The sequence below is a fragment of the Girardinichthys multiradiatus genome, chromosome 14 (genome assembly GCF_021462225.1).
Source record: "Girardinichthys multiradiatus isolate DD_20200921_A chromosome 14, DD_fGirMul_XY1, whole genome shotgun sequence".
Lineage (NCBI taxonomy): Eukaryota > Metazoa > Chordata > Actinopteri > Cyprinodontiformes > Goodeidae > Girardinichthys > Girardinichthys multiradiatus.
The window spans coordinates 41,039,670-41,064,879 of NC_061807.1; the positions used below are offsets into that span (position 1 = coordinate 41,039,670).

Genomic DNA, 25,210 nt, shown 5'->3' on the forward strand with positions numbered 1-25,210 from the left:
AATGCAGCACTGAGATCTAGCAGAACCAGTACAGACACAAGTCCATTATCTGAGGCCATAAGAATATCATTAGTGACTTTCAGCAGAGCTGTTTCATTGCTATGATGAGCTCTAAAACCTGACTGAAACTCTTCAAACAGGTCATTGCTGTGTAAATGCTCACACATTTGATTAGCAACTATTTTGTCAAGAATTTTAGATAAGAATGGAAGGTTGGATATAGGTCTATAATTTATTAAATCATCTCGATCAAGCACAGGTTTCTTAAGTAAAGGTTTAATTACAGCTACCTTAAAAGCTTGTGGTACATATCCATTTACTAAAGATAAATTAATCATATCTAAAACGGGGCTGGTAATCAGAGGGAACACTTCCTTAAATAATTTAGTTGGGATTGGGTCTAACATACAAGTTGAAGGTTTAGATGAAGCTAATATTTCTGATAACTCAGGAAGCTCCACAGGATCAAAGCAGTCCAAACACAGATCAGGTTCTACAGTTACTTCCAATGTTGTCTCACGTGCTGAGGATGAAGTAATCATCTTCGGGTGTATGTCAAAGATTTTATTTTTAACAGAATACATTTTATTTAAGAAGAATCCCATAAAGTCGTGACTGCTAAGAGCTAAGGGGATGGACGGCTCAACAGAGTTATGACTCTTTGTAAGTTTAGCAACTGTACTAAAGAGAAACCTAGGATTAATTCTTGTTCTCTTCTATTAATGATGAGAAATAAGCTGTTCTAGCTTGGCAAAGTGTCTTTTTATACAACAGTAGGCTATTTTTCCAGATTAAGTAGAAATCCTCTAGGTGTGTAGAGCGCCATTTTCTAACATTGTGCTTTAAAGTACGCAGCTCTGAATTAAACCAGGGAGCCAGCCTCCTATGAATAATTACCTTGTTTTTCAAGGGGGCTGTATTGTCTAATGCAATGATGAAGTAACACTATGAACAAGTGAATCAATTTGTGCAAGGGAAGAAACAAAATTATTGCCCTCCACTGTGTTTTTCAGTGATAAGCATCGCCTGATAATGATCTACTGTAATGAAATGTTCTTTCAGGTGTGGAGTAATCGGTTAAATTAAACTCAAAGGTTATTAAAAAATGGTCAGACAGGACAGGGTTATGAGGAAATATTGTTATGTCTTTACACTCAATGCCATATGTCAGCACAAGGTCCAGAGAATGAAGACAAAGGTGGGTAGGTTTGTTAATGTTTTGAGCAAAGCCAATTGAGTCTAAGATAGCATTAAAGGCAGTATTTAGGCTATCACTTTCATTGTCAACATGTTAAAATCCCCCACTATAATAACCTTTTCTGTATTTAACACTAAATCAGAAAAAAGGTCTGAAAACCGATCTAAAAATTGAGAGTAAGGGCCTGGTGGACGGTACAAAACAACAAACAGAAGTGGTTTTGGTGCTTTACAATTTGGATGAGGAAAACTAAGGATTAAATATTCAAAAGAGTTGTAGCTATTGATTGGTCTGGGACTAATCAATAAATCGGACTGAAAGATGGTTGCTACTCCTCCTCGCCCAGTATTTCGAGGAATGTGAAAATTTAAATAATTAGTAGGAGTTGACTCATTTATAGTAACATAATCCTTTTGCTGCAGCCAGGTTTCTGTGAGGCAAAATAAATCAATCTGATTGTCACAAATCAGGTCACTAACTAGCAAAGTCTTTGAAGAGAGATCTTATGTTCAGTAAGCCAGATTTAATAGTTTTATTTTTATTTTTAGTCTGACTTGTGTTTATTTTTATGAGATTTTCATGATTTCCTCCTTTTAGATTATTTTTTAATCTATTCAATTTTTGCCGTGGGCGAGACACTGTCTTAATAGAGTAATGGGTGGGTAGCAGTACAGAAGCTGCAGAGAGGAGTGTTACGGCCCCGCTGGTCTGAACCCTGGGTTGTCAGAGTTTTGAAGAACTAATACATTCGGCCAGTTTCCTAGAAAGAAGGGCTGCTCCATCCAAATGGGATGGATGCCGTTTCTCCGGATCAGACTAGGAATTCCCCAAAATGTTCGCCAATTATCAATGTGACCCACATCGTTTTCTAGACACCACCTAGACAGCTAGCGGTTGAATGACAGCATGCGGCTAAACATGTCATCACTGGTCAGATCGGGGAGGGGACAAGAGAAAAGTCCCCATTGCTTAATGTCGGACTCTGGCTGTGTGCCTCCACTTATGGAGGCTTTGTGCTTCTAACTGAATTCCAGTTTTCCATGACTATAGAAGACATATCTGTGCATTGAGTCCATTCAGCTCATTTAGATTTCATGCAACTAAACTGTGAGGAGCTCAAATAGACTTAGCGATGCAGTCTGTTTTATAGACACTCTGAGCCTTTAGCTAAACTCACCGCATCCTCTTGAGATGCAAACACACACATTCTGCTGCGTGTCTGCTTGCTCTGTGTGTTTAGTAAAACTCATCTGTGAGCCATTAATTAGGACTGAAGGAGGCTGCGGGCGGAGCAGCACAAGATTCTGACAATCTGGGGGTGTGTGTGTGTGTGTGTGTGTGTGTGTGTGTGTATGTGTGTGTGTGTGTGTGTGAAACACTGGGGGTGAATGAACTCTGCAGTGTTTACAGGAGGCCTGGCTCCACTCGAGCAGCATATTTGAAGCAAGTGCTGGAACAAAAAAAGAACAGGCTGCAGGGGAAAATATTGTTTTTGCACAGGAGCCAAAAGGAAAGAACAAAGCAGGCAGACGAGGAAGCGGCTGGTGTATCTACCTCTGCCACACACACACAGACATGTTCAAAGGAAAGAGCACGCTGGCAGAGCCCTTATCTCTGCCTGCTCTCTATTTTAAATTTCCCCTCAGGATGACTCGAAAATGTCAGCTTCCCTGGAGAATAAATGTGTGTACAGGAATGGTGTCAGAGTTTTTATGAAAGTCTATGCATATAATTTGCGCCATACGTATATTCTGAGCACTTCGCAGCCTAAATGCAACACAAAGAAACGAGGAATCGGATGCCACATTCCTGTTCTTATTCCAGCGGAGTGCTGAGTCACTGTCAATGTCTAAATAACATACAGCTCCTTGGGAGGAATGTCAAGGGCAGGAGGACGCACACACCAACACATACACACACACACATACAGAGGTGACACTACCACAGACGAGGGTTATCATCTCACCCAATTACCTTCCTTCCATGTTTCCCAGAATGCAACTTCAGCTCAAAGTAATTGGCATTGGCCTGACCTGACACAAAGTAAACCTCCGAGAGATGCTCTATCACGACTTTGGAGACAAATAATGATGTGCAAATAGTCTGCTCCACTATATGGCTGTGAAATGGCATGAAGAGCATGTATGACCTTTGACCTTTGAATAGAAACAACATCTGGTATCGGCTGACACGATGAAAGAAATCCACACTAAAATGTGAAAGCACAAAAAACAAAGAGCAATACTTCCTTAAGTATTCCTGCACTGGTAAAAAAGCATGGATAAATTTAAAAAAATATTGAGATGAATTAAAATTTGTTTGTATATTTTATTTTTGTATATTTATATTTTTTAATTCTGGGATAAATTGGTGGTTGAAATTGACAGATTTTCAGTTTTACATTTTAAAATCCATTTATCTTCTTTTTGCAGTTGCAAATGCACTATATGCACAAGGTAGGAAAGAAGGGCGGGTACAAGCAAGGAAGGATGCAAGGAAGTAAAGAAGGAAGGGTATAAGGAAGAAAGAATACAGGGAAGAAAATATATAAAGAAGGAAAGAAAGAAAAGGAAGGATGGTCACAAGGAAGGAAAAAGGGAATGGAAGAAAGGACACAAAAAGGAAGGGAGGTTGAAAGGAAGGAAAAATTTAAATATATACATTGACAGAAGAAAGGACAAAAAGAGAAAACAAGAAATGACACAGAAGGGAGGCAGGACACAAGGAAGAAAGAGTAGAAATGAGAGGTGGGACAACGATGGTAGGAAACACACAGAGGGAACGAAGTAAGGGCACAAGCAAGGAAGAAAAGACGTTATGCAAGAAAAAAAATAAAAAAGATGGACACAAGAAGGAAACAAATACTGCTATTTTTCTATAGTCTTATTTCTCTTATCTATAAATATCCAGATCCAGAAAATATTGCAACCAAATTCAAGACTATTCCAGAATTTTCCAGACTACATAGAAACTCTGTGTACTGTGAAAGTGAGACCGTATTGGCTCCTGCAGAGAGAGCAGCTGAAACACACACAAAATAGTGATGTTTAAAGCAATCACAGCACACTTAATTACTGGATAATTAGCGAGTCATCCAAAAACAGAGAGTAAACAAGACAACACTTCAGCAGACTGGTCTAGATGAAAACACCTTCAGCACAAGATGTGAGTTTATTAAATAACTGTAGCTGTACGTGGGCAGTCAGATATATTTAGAGACAAATGATAAAGTTATGCTCGTTTTAGTTGACAAGTTGCCAGATCATTATAGTACCTTTCTTGACCTTGCTTATCCCAAGTTTGTGCAGCGTATTAAGGCTATATTGCAGAAACTGGAAAAAGCACTGCCACTGTCAAATACATTAGACAGTGCAGGGTCATGAACATCTTTGTGAGTTCAATACTGATGAAATATCATGTTATTGTGTTATTTTACAACACTTTAAAGTGACTAAGTTCTAAAATATATACAGTCTTATTAAAAAAACAGAATATGTGTTCCAATGAGGAATGTTTGTCAGATTAAGAGTATTGTTTTGAAAATAACAACCTTTAGGCATTTATAAAACATACCTTTTAAAAAGCCCACAATTCTGTATAAATTTTTTTTTCATAGGTCTAATGTATATTCTAATCTTTAATGTTGAATTTTCATTAGGGTGAAAGCAGAAAATCCTCATAATTAACAGGAATAAAGGCTTGAAAACATCCATTTGTGTGCAGTTAATCTATACAATGTGTTTCACTTAATGAGCTAAATTACTGAAAGACATAAACTTTTCAACAACATTCTAATTTATTGAATGGGTCTGGACATAGCACTGATTTTCTCAACTATGCTGAAGTATTATTAAAAAGTACCTAATCTTAGATGACTTAGATCATTGTCTCATACTTGAAATCTGGTTATCCATGCCTGTTTGATTTTCTCCTATTCTATTTGTTCAGATTTATATTATTTTAATATAACTACATTTCACCAGACTCTATTGTTCTTGACCACTTTCCTCTGTTTCTCCCTTCGACTGCAAAGCATGATTTGAACTAGGGAGTGAAAGCAGAACCAGGGATAAAGGCAAAAAGTTTAAAGCAGATAATAAGTGTTCATTTTGTCTTTTATAGAGTCCCACTAAAATAGGAGAATACAATGTAAAATCTGGACTGTGCTACAACGGTCTGCCCTGCAGACGGCCACAGCTTGTCATCATAAGCTCAAACAATTTAGGAACATAATCAGTAAGAGTAAGTAGTAAATGCTTTCTTACAAAGCCAGCACAATGCTCGCAGAATGTGGGCTTCACATAGGTGGTCTCTGTGAAAGTATGGATGAAGCCCATCTTGCAGTTTAGCAGGGAACTGGCTTTCAAGAAGTAGTCGATCATCTCATCTCTGCTGATCTTCCCATCTCTGCGAAAGGAGGCAAAGGAAGACCCAGATCATAAACACGTACCAACATGGCTAATTTCATTATGTGTGTTGAGTTATGGAGTCTCACTGGTTCTTGTCCAGTTCACCAAACTTGCTGAGATAAGGGAAATTGTTCCTGATTGCTTCAAACTCATCCCTAGAGATGTGGCCGTCGCCATCCGTGTCAAAATTCTTGAAGACACTCTGCAGGTAAAAGACAAATTAATCTAACATCAAATTTCTGAAACAGACTATACTGTGAATATATAGATGCAACAGATGCAAGAAAAATATAAAAACCAAAATCATTACAAGTGATCTATTGTTCCTTGAAAAATGAGTAGGTTTGATTTTAAGTGATAATGTGAGTAAAAACTAAGGATCCAAATGTTTTGTTTTTGTTTTTGTAAACTGTGTTTTAAAGAACCTCTAAATGAGGGTGGAATGACCCATTTCTGGCTTTATGGGTCTAAGAATCTGACAATATGAAATAGAGATGATCAAATGCCATCCAGCATTATTTAACAAAGGTGAAATAGTCCTTTAGTTTAACACATTTAAGTGGCTAGAAGAAATGCTGCCACCTAAACAATTTAATCTGGGCAGGCTTGCTAAATGTTTTTGTAACTAAGTGTTGTTCGGCAGCCCAATGAGAAGTTTTTATTTGTCACCTCCTATCAACACAACACAAGTCAAGAACTACTTCCTTTCTTACTTCAAAATAAGAGTCTCAAACAGCTCATCAGGGTCAGATCACACACCTTCATATCTGGGGCTCATAATAATAGCATTAACATACTTCACTAGACCATGTCAGCTCCTGGTCAGTTTGCTCTTTAGCAAGTTTGTCATTTTGTCCCATTAATTCCTGCTTTTATTTCTAACAGTAGGAATAGAAAAACATTTCCCACCTTTTTTAACACGACAAATATCCTGTACAATTTTACAATTTAACTGAAAAGCCAAAAGAAAACTTGATAAAGAAATTCAGAAAAACATAAAATAAAAAAATAGCTTTTAATATCTTGGCTGCATTAGTCTGTTCTTACTAATACTACTACTTTATTGAACCACCTTTGGAAAATAAAGGGGGGAAATGAGCAGCACCTGCAGCCATCAACTGGACAGCACCTCAGAAGACAGAATCCAATGAGATATGTGAAGTTATGCCATTTTAATATCACAAAATGTAATGCCACGAGATGTTGTTATACCCCTACAAATGAGATGTAATTAGGTGATAATAGGAAATTTCCCAGACCTGCTGGTAATATATATACTCCAAAAAGGTAAGGTTATATTATTGCGGATTACTGTGGCCAGGTGGTCCTGCAGGGCGTTTGCAGTTTTTTGTTTCATTTAAACTTTAGCTTCCTTGGTTTGCTGTTTTAATTACTTGGTGGCAGCTAAAAGGGGTTTTGACCGCAGTGTTTTTCACATCAACTCAAGAAAAGCCTAGCAACAACAACCACAATTTTAGGGGAAAACACTATAATAACTGCACACAGACAAGAGTAGTAAAAGCAGGAAGCTGTCACAGTCACATAACGTGACAACATTAGAAACATCTTCAGTAGCAAACCACAGCTGTTCTGCTTATATCTGAAATATCAAAACGGATGTTTCATTTAAAATATCATAGCAATAAATTAGCACAGAGATGCAGCCTAAAAAGGAATTTATGCATGTGGGTTTTTCTGGGGGTATATAACTAACAATGCAGCAGCTTATTAACATAGGGCCTGCTAATTAATTTTGGTTCTGACCTCTGCAACCTGCAAAGACAGTGGAAAATCAGCATGAGGTTGCAGGCAGAGGCAATATTCCACCAGCATATGTGACAATCTGCAAACTCTGTAAGTGTTGAACACTTTAGTTAAAGGGATACTGCATGTTTTTCTTTAAGTGGAGTACTGTAGAGAACATATGAGTAGTTAGCACAGTTGAGCCTTAAATTATTCAAACCTTGCTACAAATTAGGTTTATTGTCAAAACATGCAAACTAGCAGCTGTTTGCAATATACAAATCAAACAAGAACGATTCAAATTACTTCAGCACAACTAACATTGGAAGTGGTTCCTCTAAATTAACATATAATGTCACTTTCAGCATCCATTGCAGTCTCAAAACTATTCAGCCCTTTATGGGAAGCACATGTAGTACTTAATACAGCACCATTTCGCTGTTATGACCTGCTGATATGTCTCTGCACACCAGCTTCCTAAGGAATCTTAGTCCACGTCTCATGCAGAAAAGCCTTCAGTTCATTTATATTCTTATGTGGTGCAGCTGCGTCTTTCCAATCCCATCAAAGATTTTCAATAAAGTTCAAGTCAGGCGACTGTGGCCAATCGTAGAGAAGGGGAAGATATGCAGCAAATGTCCTGAGCCCGGGAATCAAACTGAGAACAACTACATCGAGGACTATAGCCTCTGCACGTGGTGTACCTGCTCTACCAAGGGAGCCACCCAATGCCCCCTGGGTTCATTTTCCTCACAGACAGCATTGCATTTTTTTAATACTTGATTAAATCCATCTCCTCCCCATGCTACAGGTTTCTAGTACCAGAGAAAGCAAATCAGCCCCACAGCATCACTTAACCACCATGGTGTTCTTTTCAGTGAATGCTACATTCTTCTTTATCCAGAGTCCATGGAGCCAAAAATTCCAATTTTGATTCATTAATCCACAGAACGGGACAGATGGTGTATCATTTTCCTTCCACTTCACAGTTAGGCACTACTTAGTGATGGTTGTACATTGAAGTCTGTGGCTGTAATGTAATAAAATGTGGGATGGTTTAAGTGGCAAGAGTACATTGTAAGGCACTGTTTGTGGGAATGTATTTTCACACATATTTACTGGAATACATCAGCTGTTTATCATGAAAAGGTTTTTTACAAGCTTAATACTTTACAAGCCTCACAGCTGTATCATAATGTAAAATTACTCCACACATTTGCCATCCTGGCCAAGATAAAATAGTCCTTCAGTGGAGGACAAGAGCAGGTAATAACTCATCTCTATTGTTCTGGTCCCTCACAGGTCCCAGGGGTTAGGCCAAACCATGAGAGACAAATGTAGAAGACATGAGGTAACTCACCTCCACCATCTTCTCTATGTGTTTCTTAATGATCGTGGGGTCAGCATTGGGCTTCACGGACACAGACCACTCATCAATCATACTGGGTTTAGGTTCAGGCGCAGTAGCAGGGCTGGAGTTCTGCTGCATAATGAAGAAATAAAGTATCTTGAGTTTAAGGTTCAACCAAGGAAGCTGGTGGAGAAAGAAAACAGTTTTGACAGAACAAAACAAAGGATAAAAAAATCTTTGTTAGACACTAAAATACTGGTATATGTCAAGGCAAGTTCTGTGTTTAACAGCACAAAACATATCCTCAAAACAAGGAGGTATTTCTTCTTAAATACACATTTTATTTACATGTAAGACTCTTGATTAATGTAATCAATTAAAGTAGGGATGGATGATTCATGGAGGAAAATCTGATGCTTTCGAAATGCAGCCAACTATGCACAACTAACAAAATTACTTTTTTCCAATATTTTAATCATTCTGATCTATCCATTTTTCAGTGATCACAGACCACAAAACCCTTTACAGTTAAGGGTAGCGTAAAAATGCAGTCATAAACTCAACATTACGGCAGGCCAACACAATGAAAACGTCATTCCAAAATTGCTGCTGAAAACTGCAAAGCCGAAATCACTTGCAAGAACCCATTTTTTCCACACTTGCTCCTGTTTGTGCCATTGCTATGATATTCATGTCACCCCTAGCTCAGCCTCTGCTTAATTTATCAGTTGTGGGCCTCAAAGATAGTGAAAAATCACCCCACTCAAGAAATAATACTCGCCATATTTATTGGCTCCCCTTTTTATGATGGGTTAAATGCCTGACAAAAATCGTTTTTTTTTACCACAGTAGTATAACCTCATTGTATTTTCAGTAGTTCTGTAACTTCGGAGATCTTTTTACCTCCTTTATAGCCTTATCACATTCTTTTTGAGTAGCTTAGGATAACAGATCTCATAGGAAAATAACAATCTTACACCACCTTACATGCTGGATACTTGGGACTGCAAGTGAAACCGACAGCAGGACCTATTTTTTGATTCGTTCGGCCTATAATTATGGACCACATGGGGCCACTTAGAGAACATTGAACTTTCATCTCAAAATTGTTGGCATGTCCTTCTAACAAAAAAAATAGATAATTAAAACAAGATGGCAAAGGGAGCATACCCAGTCATACAGCACAACACTGCAAACCCAACAGCCTTGATCCCAACAAATTCGCTCTATTCTGAACAGGAGTGCATCAAAGGCAACACACATGGATTTTATCATGATTTAACCAACCCATCATGGTTTTTAATGTGTCTGCATACATGGTAACACAGGAAATGGTGGCTGCAGCTTTACCATCCTCCTCCCTGTGTGGTGACAAAAAAAAAACATGCTTCCTTGTCTCGCCATTTGTTGAGGACACTGTGGTTTTACCATGCAGAGCATGAATGCATGGCTCTTAAAATATAAGCCTAATAAATATTGTATTCACTCAGTTCTTTGTCATTTTAATAAGGCACACTTTAACAGTGCAATGATGACTGCAATTTGATATACAGTGCGCTGCTTTATTCCACATCATTACTAACACGGTATGCTGTATATTATTGACACTGTACATTATAGAGTATACACTCAGTGGCCACTTAATAAGTTACACCTGTTTTATTGCAAATGTCAAATTACTGAATTACATTGCAGTAACTTGATGCATTTAGCAATCTAGAGGTGGTAAAGACAACTTCAAAGGCCTGAGCATCAGTATGGGGAAGAAAGGGAATCTATAGAAAAAGGTGGCTGGTCTGAGTATTTTAGAAACTGCTGGTCTACCATGGTTTTCGATCACAACCATTTATCTCAGGTTTGCAGAGAATGGCCTGCATAAGACAAAACGTCCAGTGAGTGGACAAAGTTAACGTGTTGATGTCAGAGGGGAACAGGCAGACTGGTATGAAATGATAGATAGAAAGGCAACATTAGCTCAAATAACCACTGGTTACTGTCATGGTATGTAGAACACCACCTCGCACAACTTCTCAAACCTTAAAGTTTCAAAATCTGCCAGTGTTATGTTTTGGGTTTGAGTTCTGTTTACCTTCTTTGCACTGCCATGTTCTTCACTTGCTTTATTTCAGTTCATTTAGCCATATTAGATTCATTCTGTTTAGTTGTTTTAGTTGGTCTGTTTTGTTCACCTTCCCGTTCCAGAAGGTCCAGCTGGCGAGAAGACTGAGCTCGGGTCAGAGCTCCCAACACAGCCAGCAGCTTGTCTCCAGAGCGCTGCAGGTATAATGGTGTGAGGGATATTTTTTGGCAAACCTCGGGCCTCTTAGTACTAATTGAGGGTTGTTTAAATGCAACTGCCAACCTGAATATTGTTGCTGACCATCCGCATCCCTTTATGTGTACCAAAAATGTAGATATGTCTGAAGGCAAGGTACTGGCAAAGAGTATCTATGGACAGGGCTGGAGTTGTGAAAAGAAGGGATTTGAATGAGTGTGTAGACGTACAACTGGCTTGCGGGGTTCTCTTTGTAAAGACATCTGGTAGATCTCCTCCTCAGTGTGGTACTGGTCCAGTGATACCTTCAGAGAAAACACGTGTGTGAGTGAGGACTGTAAAATTAGTTCTTGTCCTTAAGAACAAAACATTTCTGCTTCCTCGAACTGCTCAAAAGCTTTTATACATTGCTATTTTTTTCTGTTTAAACATCTCAGTCTTTTAAAATTATATTCATGTCAAATAATAATTGTATGTTTGGGATTTGAACTTTTTAACATATGTTTACCTGTCTATAAAATCCAAACATCAGAAAAATTATTTTCCTAAAATATCTCACACACACACACACAGGAATATTTAACATCAGAAGTGACACACACCAATTTCATATGCAAGGCACTTTTCCAGAACAAGTATGAAATGTTGCAGCATGCTTTGAATTGGGAAAGATTTGTGTCATGTGGTGGACAAAAATAAAACAAACAAAAATAGAACTAGTTATCCCAAATGAAATCTTAACATAAATTCATTAAATGTGGGTTAACAGGGAAATTTGAAGTGGGGAAATTGGCATTTTCAATGGTTTTGAATGGAACAATATTTGTCCATAGGCACAAATGTATCGTTTTTTGTGTAGCTTAGTCATTTTAGGCTACTTTGAGGAGCTGAAGTGACAATTCAAACATTTTTCAAAACTAAATATGCTCCTGAGCTAGATTCATGCAACGCTGCCAAAATGGCTTGAAAATGAATAAATCATGCAAATTGTTCCTGGGATTAAATATTATTAAAGATTATTAAGATTTATTAAAGTCTTGTATTTTCCCTTCATATTCTTGTATTTTCTGGGGTGTAAAATACATACCTGAGATCTTTTGTGTTCTATGCTTTCAAAACACTGAGGCTCGGGTTTGTGCATTTCTTGTTCCCTAAGTTATTGTTTTATGGCTGCTTTACTTTGGTTTATACTATTTAATCTCCATTCTTGCATGGAAGCAGCAGTTGCAATATGTCGTTCATCTTTTGAGATGCACTCTCAGGTCAAACGATGTCACCTGAACCGGCCTCATTAGCAGACAAATGTCAGATGAAAATGGAAGCTCAGGAAGTTAATTTCAATGAAAGCAGCAAAAAAAATCAGAACAGATGTTTAGAAATCTGACCCATACTAATCTGAAAATCTTCAGGATTTAGTTCAGTTTGTTTCTTTGTTTGTGCCTGCTGCCCCTTGAAACTCTTGTTGCACTCAGTGAAGCAGAATTGGACCTGGACGTTTATCACAGTGGGAAACATTGTTCTGTACTAAATTAAAAATATTCATTGGATTCGAGGGTATTTTCACACAAAGACAGTTCACCTGTTCACAGCTGGAAACACAGAGCCTTGTTTAACATCAGAACCCCTCTGCTCTCTCACACTATGCCACTATGGCAACAGCTGCATGTATTTTTGTGCTAGACTATAAATTAAAAGCCACTTTCACACAAACATCTCCACCACTGGCCTAAAGTTGTTTTGTTCGGAGCTATTTGCTCATTGTCATGGTGTTTCCTGTGTTTTATTGAGTCTGAGTGGTTCACCAGGAAGGACAAAAGGTATTTTGGTTTGGTTCAGCTCTATGATTTACTGCTGTTTATACTACCTCAGAGCAAAGGTTAAGAGGAAATTGTTACTGCGACTAAATATCATAAAATCCCAAACTATTTCATCTAAATTATGTGATTACAAAAGTTTGGATTTTAGTTTTTATTTGATAGATCAACACAAAGTGGGGTGTAATTATAAACTGGAAGAAAAATGATACAATTTTCAAAATATTTCATTTTTTTACAGGAAAAATCTGAACTTCAAGCCCCCTTGATCAAATCTTTGTCAAACCACCTTTTGCCACAATTAAGCTACAAGTTGATTGAGGTATGTCTCCACCAGGTTTGTACGTCTAGAGACGGAAATTTCTGCCAATTCTTTCTTGCAAAATAGCCGAATCTCAGTTAAATTAAATGGAGAGCATCTTTGCACATCAACTTTTAAGTCTTCTCACGGATTCTCAATTGGATATAGGCTGGACTTTGATTAGGCCATTCTAACACTTGAATGTGCTTTGATCTAAACCATTACATTGCAGCTCTGGCTTGATTTCTGATTGTCCTGCCCTGTTGGCTTCATTTCTGAAAGCTCTCAGCTGCACTGGATATTGCCATCTACACCTTATGAATTGCCAGAAGCAGCTCAGAGGCAACTTATAGTTGTTGGTGACAGAAATGTTTTGTGAAAGAGGCTCTTGTTTAATGTGGGGATGGTGTGTTTATGATGATGTGTAGTGTTATTTTCCCGTCGGGGTTTTGAATGTAGGCCAGATATAGTTGTGGGTGATCTGAAGATATTAGACCATGACGGATTAGATCATGTTGACAATCTACTACGTTCTATGAATTACAGCTCTACAGGGGTTGGACAATGAAACAGAAACAACTGGTTTTAGACCACAATAATTTATTAGTATGGTGTAGGACCTCCTTTTGCGGCCAATACAGCGTCACTTGGTCTTGGGAATGACATATACAAGTCCTGCACAGTGGTCAGAGGGATTTTAAGCCATTCTTCTTGCAGGATAGTGGCCAGGTCACTACGTGATACTGGTGGAGGAAAGCGTTTCCTGACTCGCTCCTCCAAAACACCCCAAAGTGGCTCAATAATATTTAGATCTGGTGACTGTGCAGGCCATGGGAGATGTTCAACTTCACTTTCATGTTCATCAAACCAATCTTTCACCAGTCTTGCTGTGTGTATTGGTGCATTGTCATCCTGATACATGGCACCGCCTTCAGGATACAATGTTTGAACCATTGGATGCACATGGTCCTCAAGAATGGTTCGGTAGTCCTTGGCAGTGAGGCGCCCATCTAGCACAAGTATTGGGCCAAGGGAATGCCATGATATGGCAGCCCAAACCATCACTGATCCACCCCCATGCTTCACTCTGGTCATGCAACAGTCTGGGTGGTACGCTTCTTTGGGGCTTCTCCACACCGTAACTCTCCCGGATGTGGGGAAAACAGCAAAGGTGGACTCATCAGAGAACAATACATGTTTCACATTGTCCACAGCGCAAGATTTGCGCTCCTTGCACCATTGAAACCGACGTTTGGCATTGGCATGAGTGACCAAAGGTTTGGCTATAGCAGCCCGGCCGTGTATATTGACCCTGTGGAGCTCCCGACGGACAGTTCTGGTGGAAACAGGAGAGTTAAATGGTAAATGGACTGAACTTATAGAGCGCTTTTCCAGTCATACAGACCGCTCAAAGCGCTTTACACTAGCACCACATTCACCTAATCGCACTCACTAACGCTCACACACCGATACGCAGATCGGTAGGTAATTTGAGGTTAAGTGCCTTGCCCAGGGGCACATCGACATATGGCAGGAAGAAGCTGGAATCGAACCCACAACCTTCTGATTGCAAGATGACTACTCTTCCTACTGAGCCACAGTCACCTCAGTTGAGGTGCACATTTAATTCTGCAATGATTTGGGCAGCCGTGGTTTTATGTTTTTTGGATACAATCCGGGTTAGCACCCGAACATCCCTTTCAGACAGCTTCCTCTTGCGTCCACAGTTAATCCTGTTGGATGTGGTTCATCCTTCTTGGTGGTATGCTGACATTACCCTGGATACCGTGGCTCTTGATACATCATAAAGACTTGCTGTCTTGGTCACAGATGCGCCAGCAAGACGTGCACCAACAATTTGTCCTCTTTTGAACTCTGGTATGTCACCCATAATGTTGTGTGCATTTCAATATTTTGAGCAAAACTGTGCTCTTACCCTGCTAATTGAACCTTCACAATCTGCTCTTACTGGTGCAATGTGCAATCAATGAAGACTGGCTACCAGGCTGGTCCAATTTAGCCACAGAACCTCCCACACTAAAATGACAGGTGTTTCAGTTTCATTGTCCAACCCCTGTATATACTTGCTCAAACATATCAGTTTTGTTTTTCTTCTTTTACCTTAGCTTCATGAAGTAAATCTTACCTGACATTGATCTTAAGTATTAGCAATGCTAGAAATGTTTGAGAATTAAATCACCATTAAAACTATATTTAGTGATCATCCTTTTAAAAAAGTCTGTTTTTTTAATCATCCATCAAACGCATCGTGTCAGACTTGTTGGAGCAATCATGAGCAACAGAAAGCAGTGGAAGTAAGGTGGAGATATTTCAACCAGAAAGGAGCATCAAGCCCTTCTTACACATCACTGTGCAAGAAAGGCTTTTTGAAGCTGTCCTCACTACGTGTAGAGGGGAACTAGAAGACCAGTCCTCTTCTTCAGCTGCTACTAGCTGCCTAGCTGGTAATGATAAGTAAGTTAGCTGGATGTTTGCACTCTTCAGAATGCTCTGTATGGCTGTTTAACTGATTATTAGCGCTTTAGATTTAGTGGACAACCAGCGTTGATTACACTCGACAGGGCAACCAATACAATAACACAAGGGTTTATGCCTCTGTTTATAATGGCATGCATTAAACCTTCCCAATAAAAGCCTTATCAAGTTAGAGAGCCTTCTCAACATCCAATAGCAGAAAGCTAATAAGAACAGCTTACTCTGCTTGTAAAACCCCTGAATGCTGGGTGCATTGTTCAGACTACAGACTGTCAATGAAGACATTCTGAGTGCATTGGTGAGATTCTGATGTAATGATCCAAAAATATCGTTGTTCATACTGGTACATAGTTATAAGGTAGAAAGAGTAATTCTTAGCAAAGGGTTCATTTCTGTTTGAGACACAGTGAACTTTAAGTCTCAAAATATACATATGAACCCTATTTCAATTTTGCTTCACATGATTGGCAAAATTGTGCAAGCTGATCAGAATGTTTAGAAATGCTCTTTGCCCTAAAATCTCCATAACATTTTTTTCTTTAAAAGCTATGTTTTTACGAACGGAAATCTATAAAAGAAAAAGTTGTAAAATGATATTTTTGTCATATTGTCATGGTCTCATTTGAACAGAGCACCTTCTTCCACATGTTCACTGTGTCCACCCACCTGGCTAGTGACAATGTTTAAAAAGGACTTTTCATGTGTTTTTTTTTTTTTCCAACAAAAGATTTTTTCTTGCTCATGGCCTAGCTGGCCTCTCAATAGATCCTCCCACGTGAGCTGTGGATCTCTGCAGCTCCTCCAGAGCTAACATGAGCCTCTTGACTGCTTCTCTGGTTGATGTTCTCCTTGCCTGTCTGTTTAGGTGGATGGCCATGTCTTTGCAGGTTTAGAGTTTTGCTATGCGCTTTTCATTTTCAGATTGATCCCTAACCTGTGTGCTGGCTTCCTTGGTTTTCATAATGCTGTTTGGTTGCTAATCCTAATTCTCTCTAGCAAACCTCTGAGATCTTTACAGAACAGCTGTTTTATTATACTGGTATTGAATTACACACAGGGGACTCTAGTTACACAGTAGGTGACTAATGAAGGCAACTGGTTTCACTAGAATGTAATTAGGGGTATCAGATTAAAGGGGTCTGAATATTAATGCAAGCTAAACCTTTATACTTTTATTTGTAAAAAAAAAGAATCCTTCAATCCACCTCAGCTTTGAAACACTTTGAGTTGGTCTATCTCCTACACCAGAAGTTTAAAAAGTGAGAAAACCTTTGCAAAACCGTGTATTTGTATATATTAAAGGAGTTAAACCTGAGATTGCAGAGTTTTGAGTTATCGATTGATTTTCTCTCCATCTTATCTTTGCAAGCCAAGCAGGCCTCACCACAGATCAAATCCAGAAAGTACTGACATAAGATAATTGAGTATTGACCCTGTCCAGCAAACTTTCCTGGCGCGTCTCAGATCTGAACCCCATGAAATAGACTGTGAGGTGACTTCTGTTGTCAGCGGGTGCTGTATAAATAAACCAAATTCCAGCAGCTATCTCACATCAACATTGGCAGCCAGGCTGAGTAATTGATCTCTTGGGATTGTTTAAGCTCTCCTTCCCACATTCAGGAAACATCTGACAAAAATAATGAAACTAAAACACAGAAGCAGTAAAGCAGCGGTGCTGAAAACTAAAACACTACGTATTCATGCTGATCTGCAGGCAGGCCCGATTCAAAAACTCACTTCCCACATTAAAAATAAATACAGCACTTTGCAAAAGTATTTATTTTAAACTTTTTAAAAGTTTTCCATATTTTGTTGCATTAGGACCACAACCTTTAATGTATTTTGTGGGGATTTTATGTGAGACACACACAAAGCAGTTTGTAATTCTAGAAGGACAACAAACGTCTTCAGAAGTCACCTAATGAGTTAATAGAGTCCACCTGTGTGACATTTTTTTATCCAGCTGTTCTGCCAAGACCTCAGAGGGTGTTAGAGAACATTAGAGAATAAGCAGCAGGATGAAGACCAGAGGGACCTTTAGCAGGAATAGAGAAGCTGTCAGAGTTGATGTGAAGATGGATGGAGCTAAATACAGGGCGGTCCTGGTCTGTTGGAGGCTCCAAAAGACTTGGCACTAAGATGGAGGGTTCCCTTCCAGCAGGATAACAAATGGAATGGTTTGGATCAAGGCATATTCATGTGGTAAAATGGCCAAGTCAAAGTTCATTAAAAATAACCTAAAAATGTCCATTGACAGACGTGCTCTGTCCAGTCAGACTCAGGGGGTCTGAATATAAATGCGCTAGGGCTGAAACATTATTGAAATAATCGCCAACTAATTTAATAATCGAATAATCGTCAACTGGAGTATACAGACTGAATATGCCATTTGCTGAAAGAACAAACCACTCAGAGCAGGAATTAGGCCAAAATTGTACAAACAAAATATATATATTTTGCATTTAAGATGAAAAACATTTTTAGTCTGTAAAAATGCTCTATCCAGAACTTCTCAATTGTTATAGTTTTAGCTTCATCTCATTTAAATTCTGTAAAAAATCTCCAATTAAGCACCTTTTACTATCCGATTAGTTACTAAATAAATTTAAAAAATTAGTCTACAGATTGATTAGCAGCAACATAGTCGTTAGGTGTAGCCCTAAAATGTGCATCTTTTTTTAAAAGCAGTTAGAATTGTTGTGCTACTTTATGTTGGTTTATCATCAAAATCCCATTAAAATAAACATCTATGGTTGTAACACCACAGAGTGTGAAAACACTTTGGAAGGCAGTGTAGAATCCTTTTGCCATGTTTTCTCAACGTAAAAAATAAGTAACAGATAATGCATGTCTAACTGGCGAGGGGCCCCCCTTATTTAAGCATTTTTACTTAATAGAGAGGTGATTGTAACCAGTGCTGAAAACCTGGTTAGCATTATTTTACATTTTTGTACTGAAACATTTTTGCTCTCTTGCAAACAGCAAATGAGTTTTGCACAACAGCATATTGCTAGTTGAGTTACATTTTCTATTCATGTACTTGTAACTCACAATTTGTAGCTTATGGTAATTTGTGACAACCATGGGTATATATACACTGGGCCACACTGACACCTATATAAGACTTTATTTCTACCTTCTTGACATTTGCAAACAGAGAGATGTGTTTTACTGTTAAACACTGAGTGTAATATAAGCAGAGAGGAAGTTTAGACAGGAAGGAAAACTAGGGGAATATAATTATGTCTTGAGGAATGTTTCTCTTTTACATCCTAATAGAATTTCAGTCGCTCTTTTTCTGTCGCTGTTTGAACAATGAGAACAAATGTTAGGAAAGCAGAACATCCAAGGGTAACAGACAGAAATCAGTTTAACCTAGCTATTAGTGAAATATCCCAGATAACCAAACGTGTTTATCTTAAACACACAAAATGCTGACAGGCAGCACTTTCTTCTTTAAGCTGACTAAAGGTTTCCAGGGAAAGTTCTGTTTCAGACAATGATTTAATATTTGCCTGATGATGCTTTGATGTCATGATATGTTTCCCTCTGATCAGTAAGTGTTGATTGTATCAACTTTATCTCCACCACATATTCTATAATCCTCCCCCTTGTTAAATCATCAATTAACTGGAAATAACCACATTTTTGTTTCAGTTTTACTAGCCATACCCAGGCCTGATTACTGCCAGACCAGAAGAATCTAAAAATCACTTACTGCCTAACAGCGTGAAGTATTCTAAAAGATCTCAAAGAGCAACACATCCTAACCCGATCTGAACAAATTCAAGAACCCATGAGAAGCAAAGTTTTTGCCCGAGTCCCAAAGCCTCAAGAATCCTAAAGCCTAAAGAGATTCAATCCACAAATTGAAACATGAAACAGGGGTGAACCTTACTACGAGCAATGGATAAATCAAAAATGGCATCCAGAGAGAATTCCAGGCCAAAACTACTGCCGACCTAAAAGAACACAAGCCCCATCTAACATTTGCCAAAAAACATCTTGATGATCTGCAAGACTTTTGGGAAAATATTTTGTGAATTGATGAGACAAAAATGTAAACCTTTGGAAGGTCGTGTGTCCCGTTACAACTGGTATAAAAATAACACAGCATTTAACGAAGAAGAACATCCTACCAAAAGTTAAACATGGTGGTGGAAGTGTGATGATCTGGGGCAGCCTTGCCGCCTGAGGAACTGGACAACTTGCTTCAACTGATGGCCATGAATTCTGCTCTCTGCCACATTATCATGAAGGTAAATGTCCAGCCATCCGGTTGTGACCTTTAGCTGAACTGCACTTTGTGTTATGATCCAAAACACACCAGCATACCTTTGAATGGCAAAAAACTGAAGGGCACCGTTTATTCTTTTTTTAGTCTAGGAGACATCTGCTGTGAACGCATTGATTTACTCTTGATTTTTCAAATATTTATTTCTGCAGTCGTATGCATTCTTTTACTCTTGATTTTAACAAGTTATTAGATGTTGAACTGATTAACCTAGGCTTTGTATCTTTTGTTCAGAGTTTATTTCTCACACTTCCTAATCCATCTGTTCCAGTCTGTTCTTTGGGTCCAGGGTTGCTTCCACTCCCCTGCTTGTTATCACAAGCTGTAAGCTTTGGAGCCTTCACCCAGCTGCGTCACCAACCTTCAGCAACCTTTGCATGATGTTCTCTGGTTGTTCTGATCCTCCCTTTGAAATGATTTATTGCTAAAAGTTTCTGTTCTGGCTGTTTTCATTAACTTTCTTGCCTGAGTTTGTGCACAGATTTGTTCCAGCTGGCTTTAACAGCATGCCTGACCATAACCAGTACGCTCCCAGCATGGGGGAAAGCCTGTGTCCCAAACAAGACGCCTTTCAAATTGGCTTGTTTGAATATTTTCAACATTTCTGACAGCTCAGCTAACTTCCGAATCCACAAGCATTGGTTATAACCAATTCTGTTCTTGGTCACCTCCAAACAGCTAGATCAGTTTAACCATTTCTACACGTTCTATCCAATCCGCTGCACTCACTGTGAGCAAGTTGAGCAGGTCAGTGTTGGAGTCGATGCTCGGCGGCGTGGTCTGGATCAGAGCCAGCTCTTGGAGGATGGCATAGAGCTGCTGGGTTTTGGCCAGGTTCACCTGTGTCTTCTCCTTGTCGGCCCAGTCCGGCAGTGCCACATGCACAGCTATCAGATCTTTTAAGTGCACGCCGAGGATGGGGAATCGGAAGCCGGAGCACTCGGAGAAGCGCTTGCGATACTGACTGTAATTCCCACATGACGTCACCAGTTCAATGAGGTTGTTAAACACCTGCAGGTAGGTAGATAAAAGGGAATGACAGAGTTGATGAGGGGAGTTTTAAATAGATACGTTGCTTCTGCAGAGACTGGTTTATAAAATCTCAAATGTTCAGGGAAACTTTGCTCCAGATGGACTTACGTAACAGTAGAGACACTGTACATCCACCCAACTGTTATGATCAACTCTTTAGTCATGTGGCTCAAATTCATAATTCTAAAAAAATTCTGTGTAGGAGTAATGGGTAAAGACAAGCAGCTCTGCAATTCTCACAGAAGAAAGGTGGCCTGCTGAATCAAGATTCAATATTACACTTTAGCTAAGTGCACCGACACGATAAAAACACCGGATCTGTGTGGCGACGCCTGACAACAAACACCAGAAATAGAATCAGTGATGGTGCGGAGGGCAGGAACAGTTACTGCACCTTGTTGGTCTCAGCACTGATGTGACTCTGGGTGTCTTTGAGACGGGAGATGGAGCTGTTGCTGAGGCCGCCCACCACCGCCATCAGGGTGTTGAAGTTCTGCAACTGAAGCAGCTTCTGTCATGGAGAAGAGAAATACACATTATTCAAAGACAAATAACATTTTCTTCTGACTGTGTGACATTAAATCAGACAAAATCTTTTTTAGTTTTGAGACGGTTATAATTACTTTTCCTATTTGTTAAACACAAGAGGACAACTTTTTATTACTTTCTTTAGGGTTACAGGTTCCTCATCATTAGGTAGCGTAGAAGATTTTCTGTAATTACTTATGTTTGCTTAACTTTATATATTCTTAAAATGGAAGTTACGCTTAAATGCAGCCTGTGTGTGACCTATGACCATCTGTGTATGTGCAATTAGGGACCTAGGGGTTAACTTGGGTAGGATGTGGACAAGCAACTTTTCATCTAGCATAAAGTATAAAAAAAGTAAACATAATTGATTTAGGGTGGCTATGCAGCTACAGATGAACAGCCATTTGTTTTTTTATATTGTAAAAACTAAAAAAATGTTTTTTTCTTTCACTTTACAGTTATGATCTACCTATTGCTGGTCTATCATTAAATCATCATTAAATCCCAATAAGGGAAAACGGAAGGTAGTGTGGATTGAAATAGATTTATTAGGAGACAGAGAGATTTACACATGCAGCTCAGGCGCACACCAGAACATCAATCTATCTGAATATACCGCAGTTTTAATGAATGTCTCTCCTCTCTGTGTTAAAGTTGGACTAACTCTTAATGAACAGCTCTCTGCAGGGCTTCACGTTGCCCTTCATCCTGCTGGCATCTCACCGAAAATCAATGGGGTCGCAGCTGCGTGGGAGGCCTGCCACAGGGGACCATTTGATCCAGCTCAAACACCCTTGGGGATCGATCTGCAGAGCAGCACGGAGGGCAGCCCATCATTTGCAGAGCACAGGTTTTATCTGGATCATATGCGCGCACGGACGTCAATGAGGTTTCATTGTGAGGTCTCTGCAGTGGGTGTGGAAACCATAATGCAGCAAAATATACCAGGGCAGGGAGCTGGCTAGTCTTTATCATCCAAGGCAGAAAGGCAAATTCCCACAGATCATTAAAGGAAATAAATCGGACTGGAGCTTTGCAATGTGGAAGCAAGCAGCTATGGGATTAATAATGCTGTTCTGCAGTGAAGAATATAAATATGACGTATAGGTGATGTGCACCCCATAGGAATCTATAACAGGGCACAACCAGCGCATGCTGAGGGAAGTTGCAGAAATGTCAAGTGCTTTAAGACTACCTTCTGTGCTGCCTCTGAATACATTTAAAAGTGGCTTGAACTTCATCTTCATCACTGCTAGTTCACGCAAGACCAATTTTCACAATAACATAGTTGAGACATTTAAACAGGAAAAATATAACATGGAATAATCTTTTGCATGCATCGACGTAAATTCTCAGAGTCTTTAAATACAGTTCAATTTGTTTTGTCTTATCTAGAAAATCCAAAACACGGGTTACTAAAACAGGCCTCAGCCACTGACTCCATGTAATGTCCCAAAGACACAGTGACAAGCGTGACCAAGAACATCAGAGTGCAAATTTACAAGCAGTCTTACAATAGAAGGAGAAATAGGTGAGCTTCAGTAATAAGTGAATACATTATCTGCTCTAATGCTCTTTAAAAGCTGGAATAATTAGGATGAAGAAGGAAAAGGGCATTGAAGGAAGGGGGGAAAACGTCATATTGTTTTATATAGTCTTTATTTCATGAAATAAAACAAAGAAAATGAAAGATATAAAAGAAATTATCAGTAAAAGCAACAGATCCCTCCCATATTTGCATCTGTGTGAGGCTGTTTGCAAGTTCAATGTTAAAGCACTGCTTTAACCTGAAGAAAAGCAGCATCTATTTAACTATATAGGTTTGTCCAGTCTGTTAAATGCTTTATCATCTCTAATTTCTTCACACTATTGCCTTAAGTCAGTCCTACTCTCACATAATATTTATCAATTTTGCAATGTTTCCAATTGTTGTACTTGGGATTTTTTGAGGATGCAGCAAAAGAAATGGCAGCGATTTATGTCTCTGATTGTGAGACTAATTGTGAGCCTGCTAACTTGTCTATCAGTGTTGTGCACAAATGAGTTTAAACGACCAGGTTCATGAGTGGCATTGACGTTTTTCAAGGACATTCTATTTAATTATGCAGTTTTTTACACAACGATCTTGAACTAACGTCGCTTAACTGTCCTCTATTTATGAGCCAATAAAGAACTACAAACGTTGACAGTGATGCTTATCAAATGATTTTGCTGATTTCTTTCTGCACCCTGGTTCAGTTGGTACTATGAGTCAGAACTTAGGAGAGATAAGCAGGGAAATGAATCTGCAACTTAATGCATTCTGTTTCTTGTAACTTTTCTCTTCAACCATCATACAGGTCCAAACTATTAGCGCAGATGTCTTTATTTTTTAATGTGTGTGATGATTTTGTGAGCTGTTGTGTTTCAATAGACTGGATTATATCAAGGTTGCAAATGCTACACAATTACATAATTAATATGCTAATTTGCTCAGGAAAGCTTATATATTTTTTTTTTTACTGTTTCATTATAAAATGAAATAAACGTGTATGCTGGGGCTTTGAATTTATGTCTAAATGCCTAGGTGGTGAGCTATGAACATAAATCAGTTAAGTTTTGACTAGTTCTATTCAACTGTGAACTTGGACAACACTGAATGGCTGAAGGGTTCAGAGGTCAGAGTTGCATAACAAACCAAAAAATTCCTGAGAAAATACTCAGAAACTCAATGAAAAAGCAGTCCAAAGAAAAACTTTGAAAGAAAGAAAAGCAATTGTTGCAACTTACATCTGCTAATTTGCCTGAGCAGGGCTGCCATGTCTGTTTGTGGTTTGTGTGTAAACTGAACACCGCCTCTGATTGGCTTACAATGAATGTTTACCCTACCTTAGCCAATCATCATCAGTGATGCAATTGTCTCGCCGCTTGCTCCTCCCTCCTCCCTTCCCCAAATTAAAAAAGGCTCAGCTCCTGTGGCTGTGAGCCACGACAGATGACAAGAACTTCCATGAGTAGCTTTAGTTTGTAACGCGCCGCATTTAATTGTTGGTAACGGTGATGTAATGCTGAAAAGTCATGCATTGATTACTTGTTACTGAAAAAAGTAACAATTAGGAACGCCATTTATTTTAACACCGTTATTCCCATCACTGGCTATAACCACACTGAGCCTTCCTGATATTTGCTGAAAGTCTTGCTCTCTCAGGCAACCTCAATGAGGTTCAGACATGTCTCAACATGTCATAGAAAATTCAGTTTTCTTTCTCCGCTTCTGACTGACTTCATTGTAAACATCCCACTGATAAATCAGCTAACTTTCAGTCTACGTCACTCAGTAATAGTGTATACAAGCAAGGCTGTCCGACGGGCCGTTCCCGGTCAGAACCAATCAAGCTAAACATTGGTCAATTTTAATCACCAGTCGATATCTCATTGCAGTTGCAATAGAAACCATATCCCAGGACAATTTATGCTAAATCTTCGATAACTGAAAGTAATATTAGCAAAAACCACAAACAACCTGTGGTGATTTGAAAGAAAGAACAGTTAATAAATGAGAGGAACAATCCTAACATTATGTCATTCCACAGGTCTTGTTGGGTAAATGGTAAAATATGTTCACCATACGATGGCATGTCAGCATGCAAAAATGTAAAGTATATTACAGCATACTGGCAGTATGTTGAGAGTATTCTACCAGAAAGCAGAGCCCAGATCAAGCTGTCATACTGTTTTAATGATGACTCGTAATGAAAAGTCAAGAGATCAGAGTTATTCCAACTAA

General features: G+C 38.9%; 1 protein-coding gene across 2 annotated transcripts in view; it reads right to left on the bottom strand.

The window, feature by feature from the left end:
* Positions 1-25,210, bottom strand: part of LOC124880556 (RAS guanyl-releasing protein 2-like) — a 78,709-nt gene that overhangs the window by 21,130 nt on the left and 32,369 nt on the right. The window contains exons 8-13 of one of the 2 annotated variants that reach the window (XM_047385780.1): positions 21,308-21,424; positions 20,611-20,892; positions 11,207-11,281; positions 8,711-8,830; positions 5,694-5,809; positions 5,464-5,605 (exon numbers count right to left, since the gene is read on the bottom strand). In XM_047385780.1, the coding sequence (XP_047241736.1) occupies positions 5,464-5,605; positions 5,694-5,809; positions 8,711-8,830; positions 11,207-11,281; positions 20,611-20,892; positions 21,308-21,424 (852 nt within the window). Of the gene's footprint in view, positions 1-5,463; positions 5,606-5,693; positions 5,810-8,710; positions 8,834-11,206; positions 11,282-20,610; positions 20,893-21,307; positions 21,425-25,210 lie in introns of both variants that reach the window. The other variant, XM_047385779.1, reaches the window with a different exon arrangement.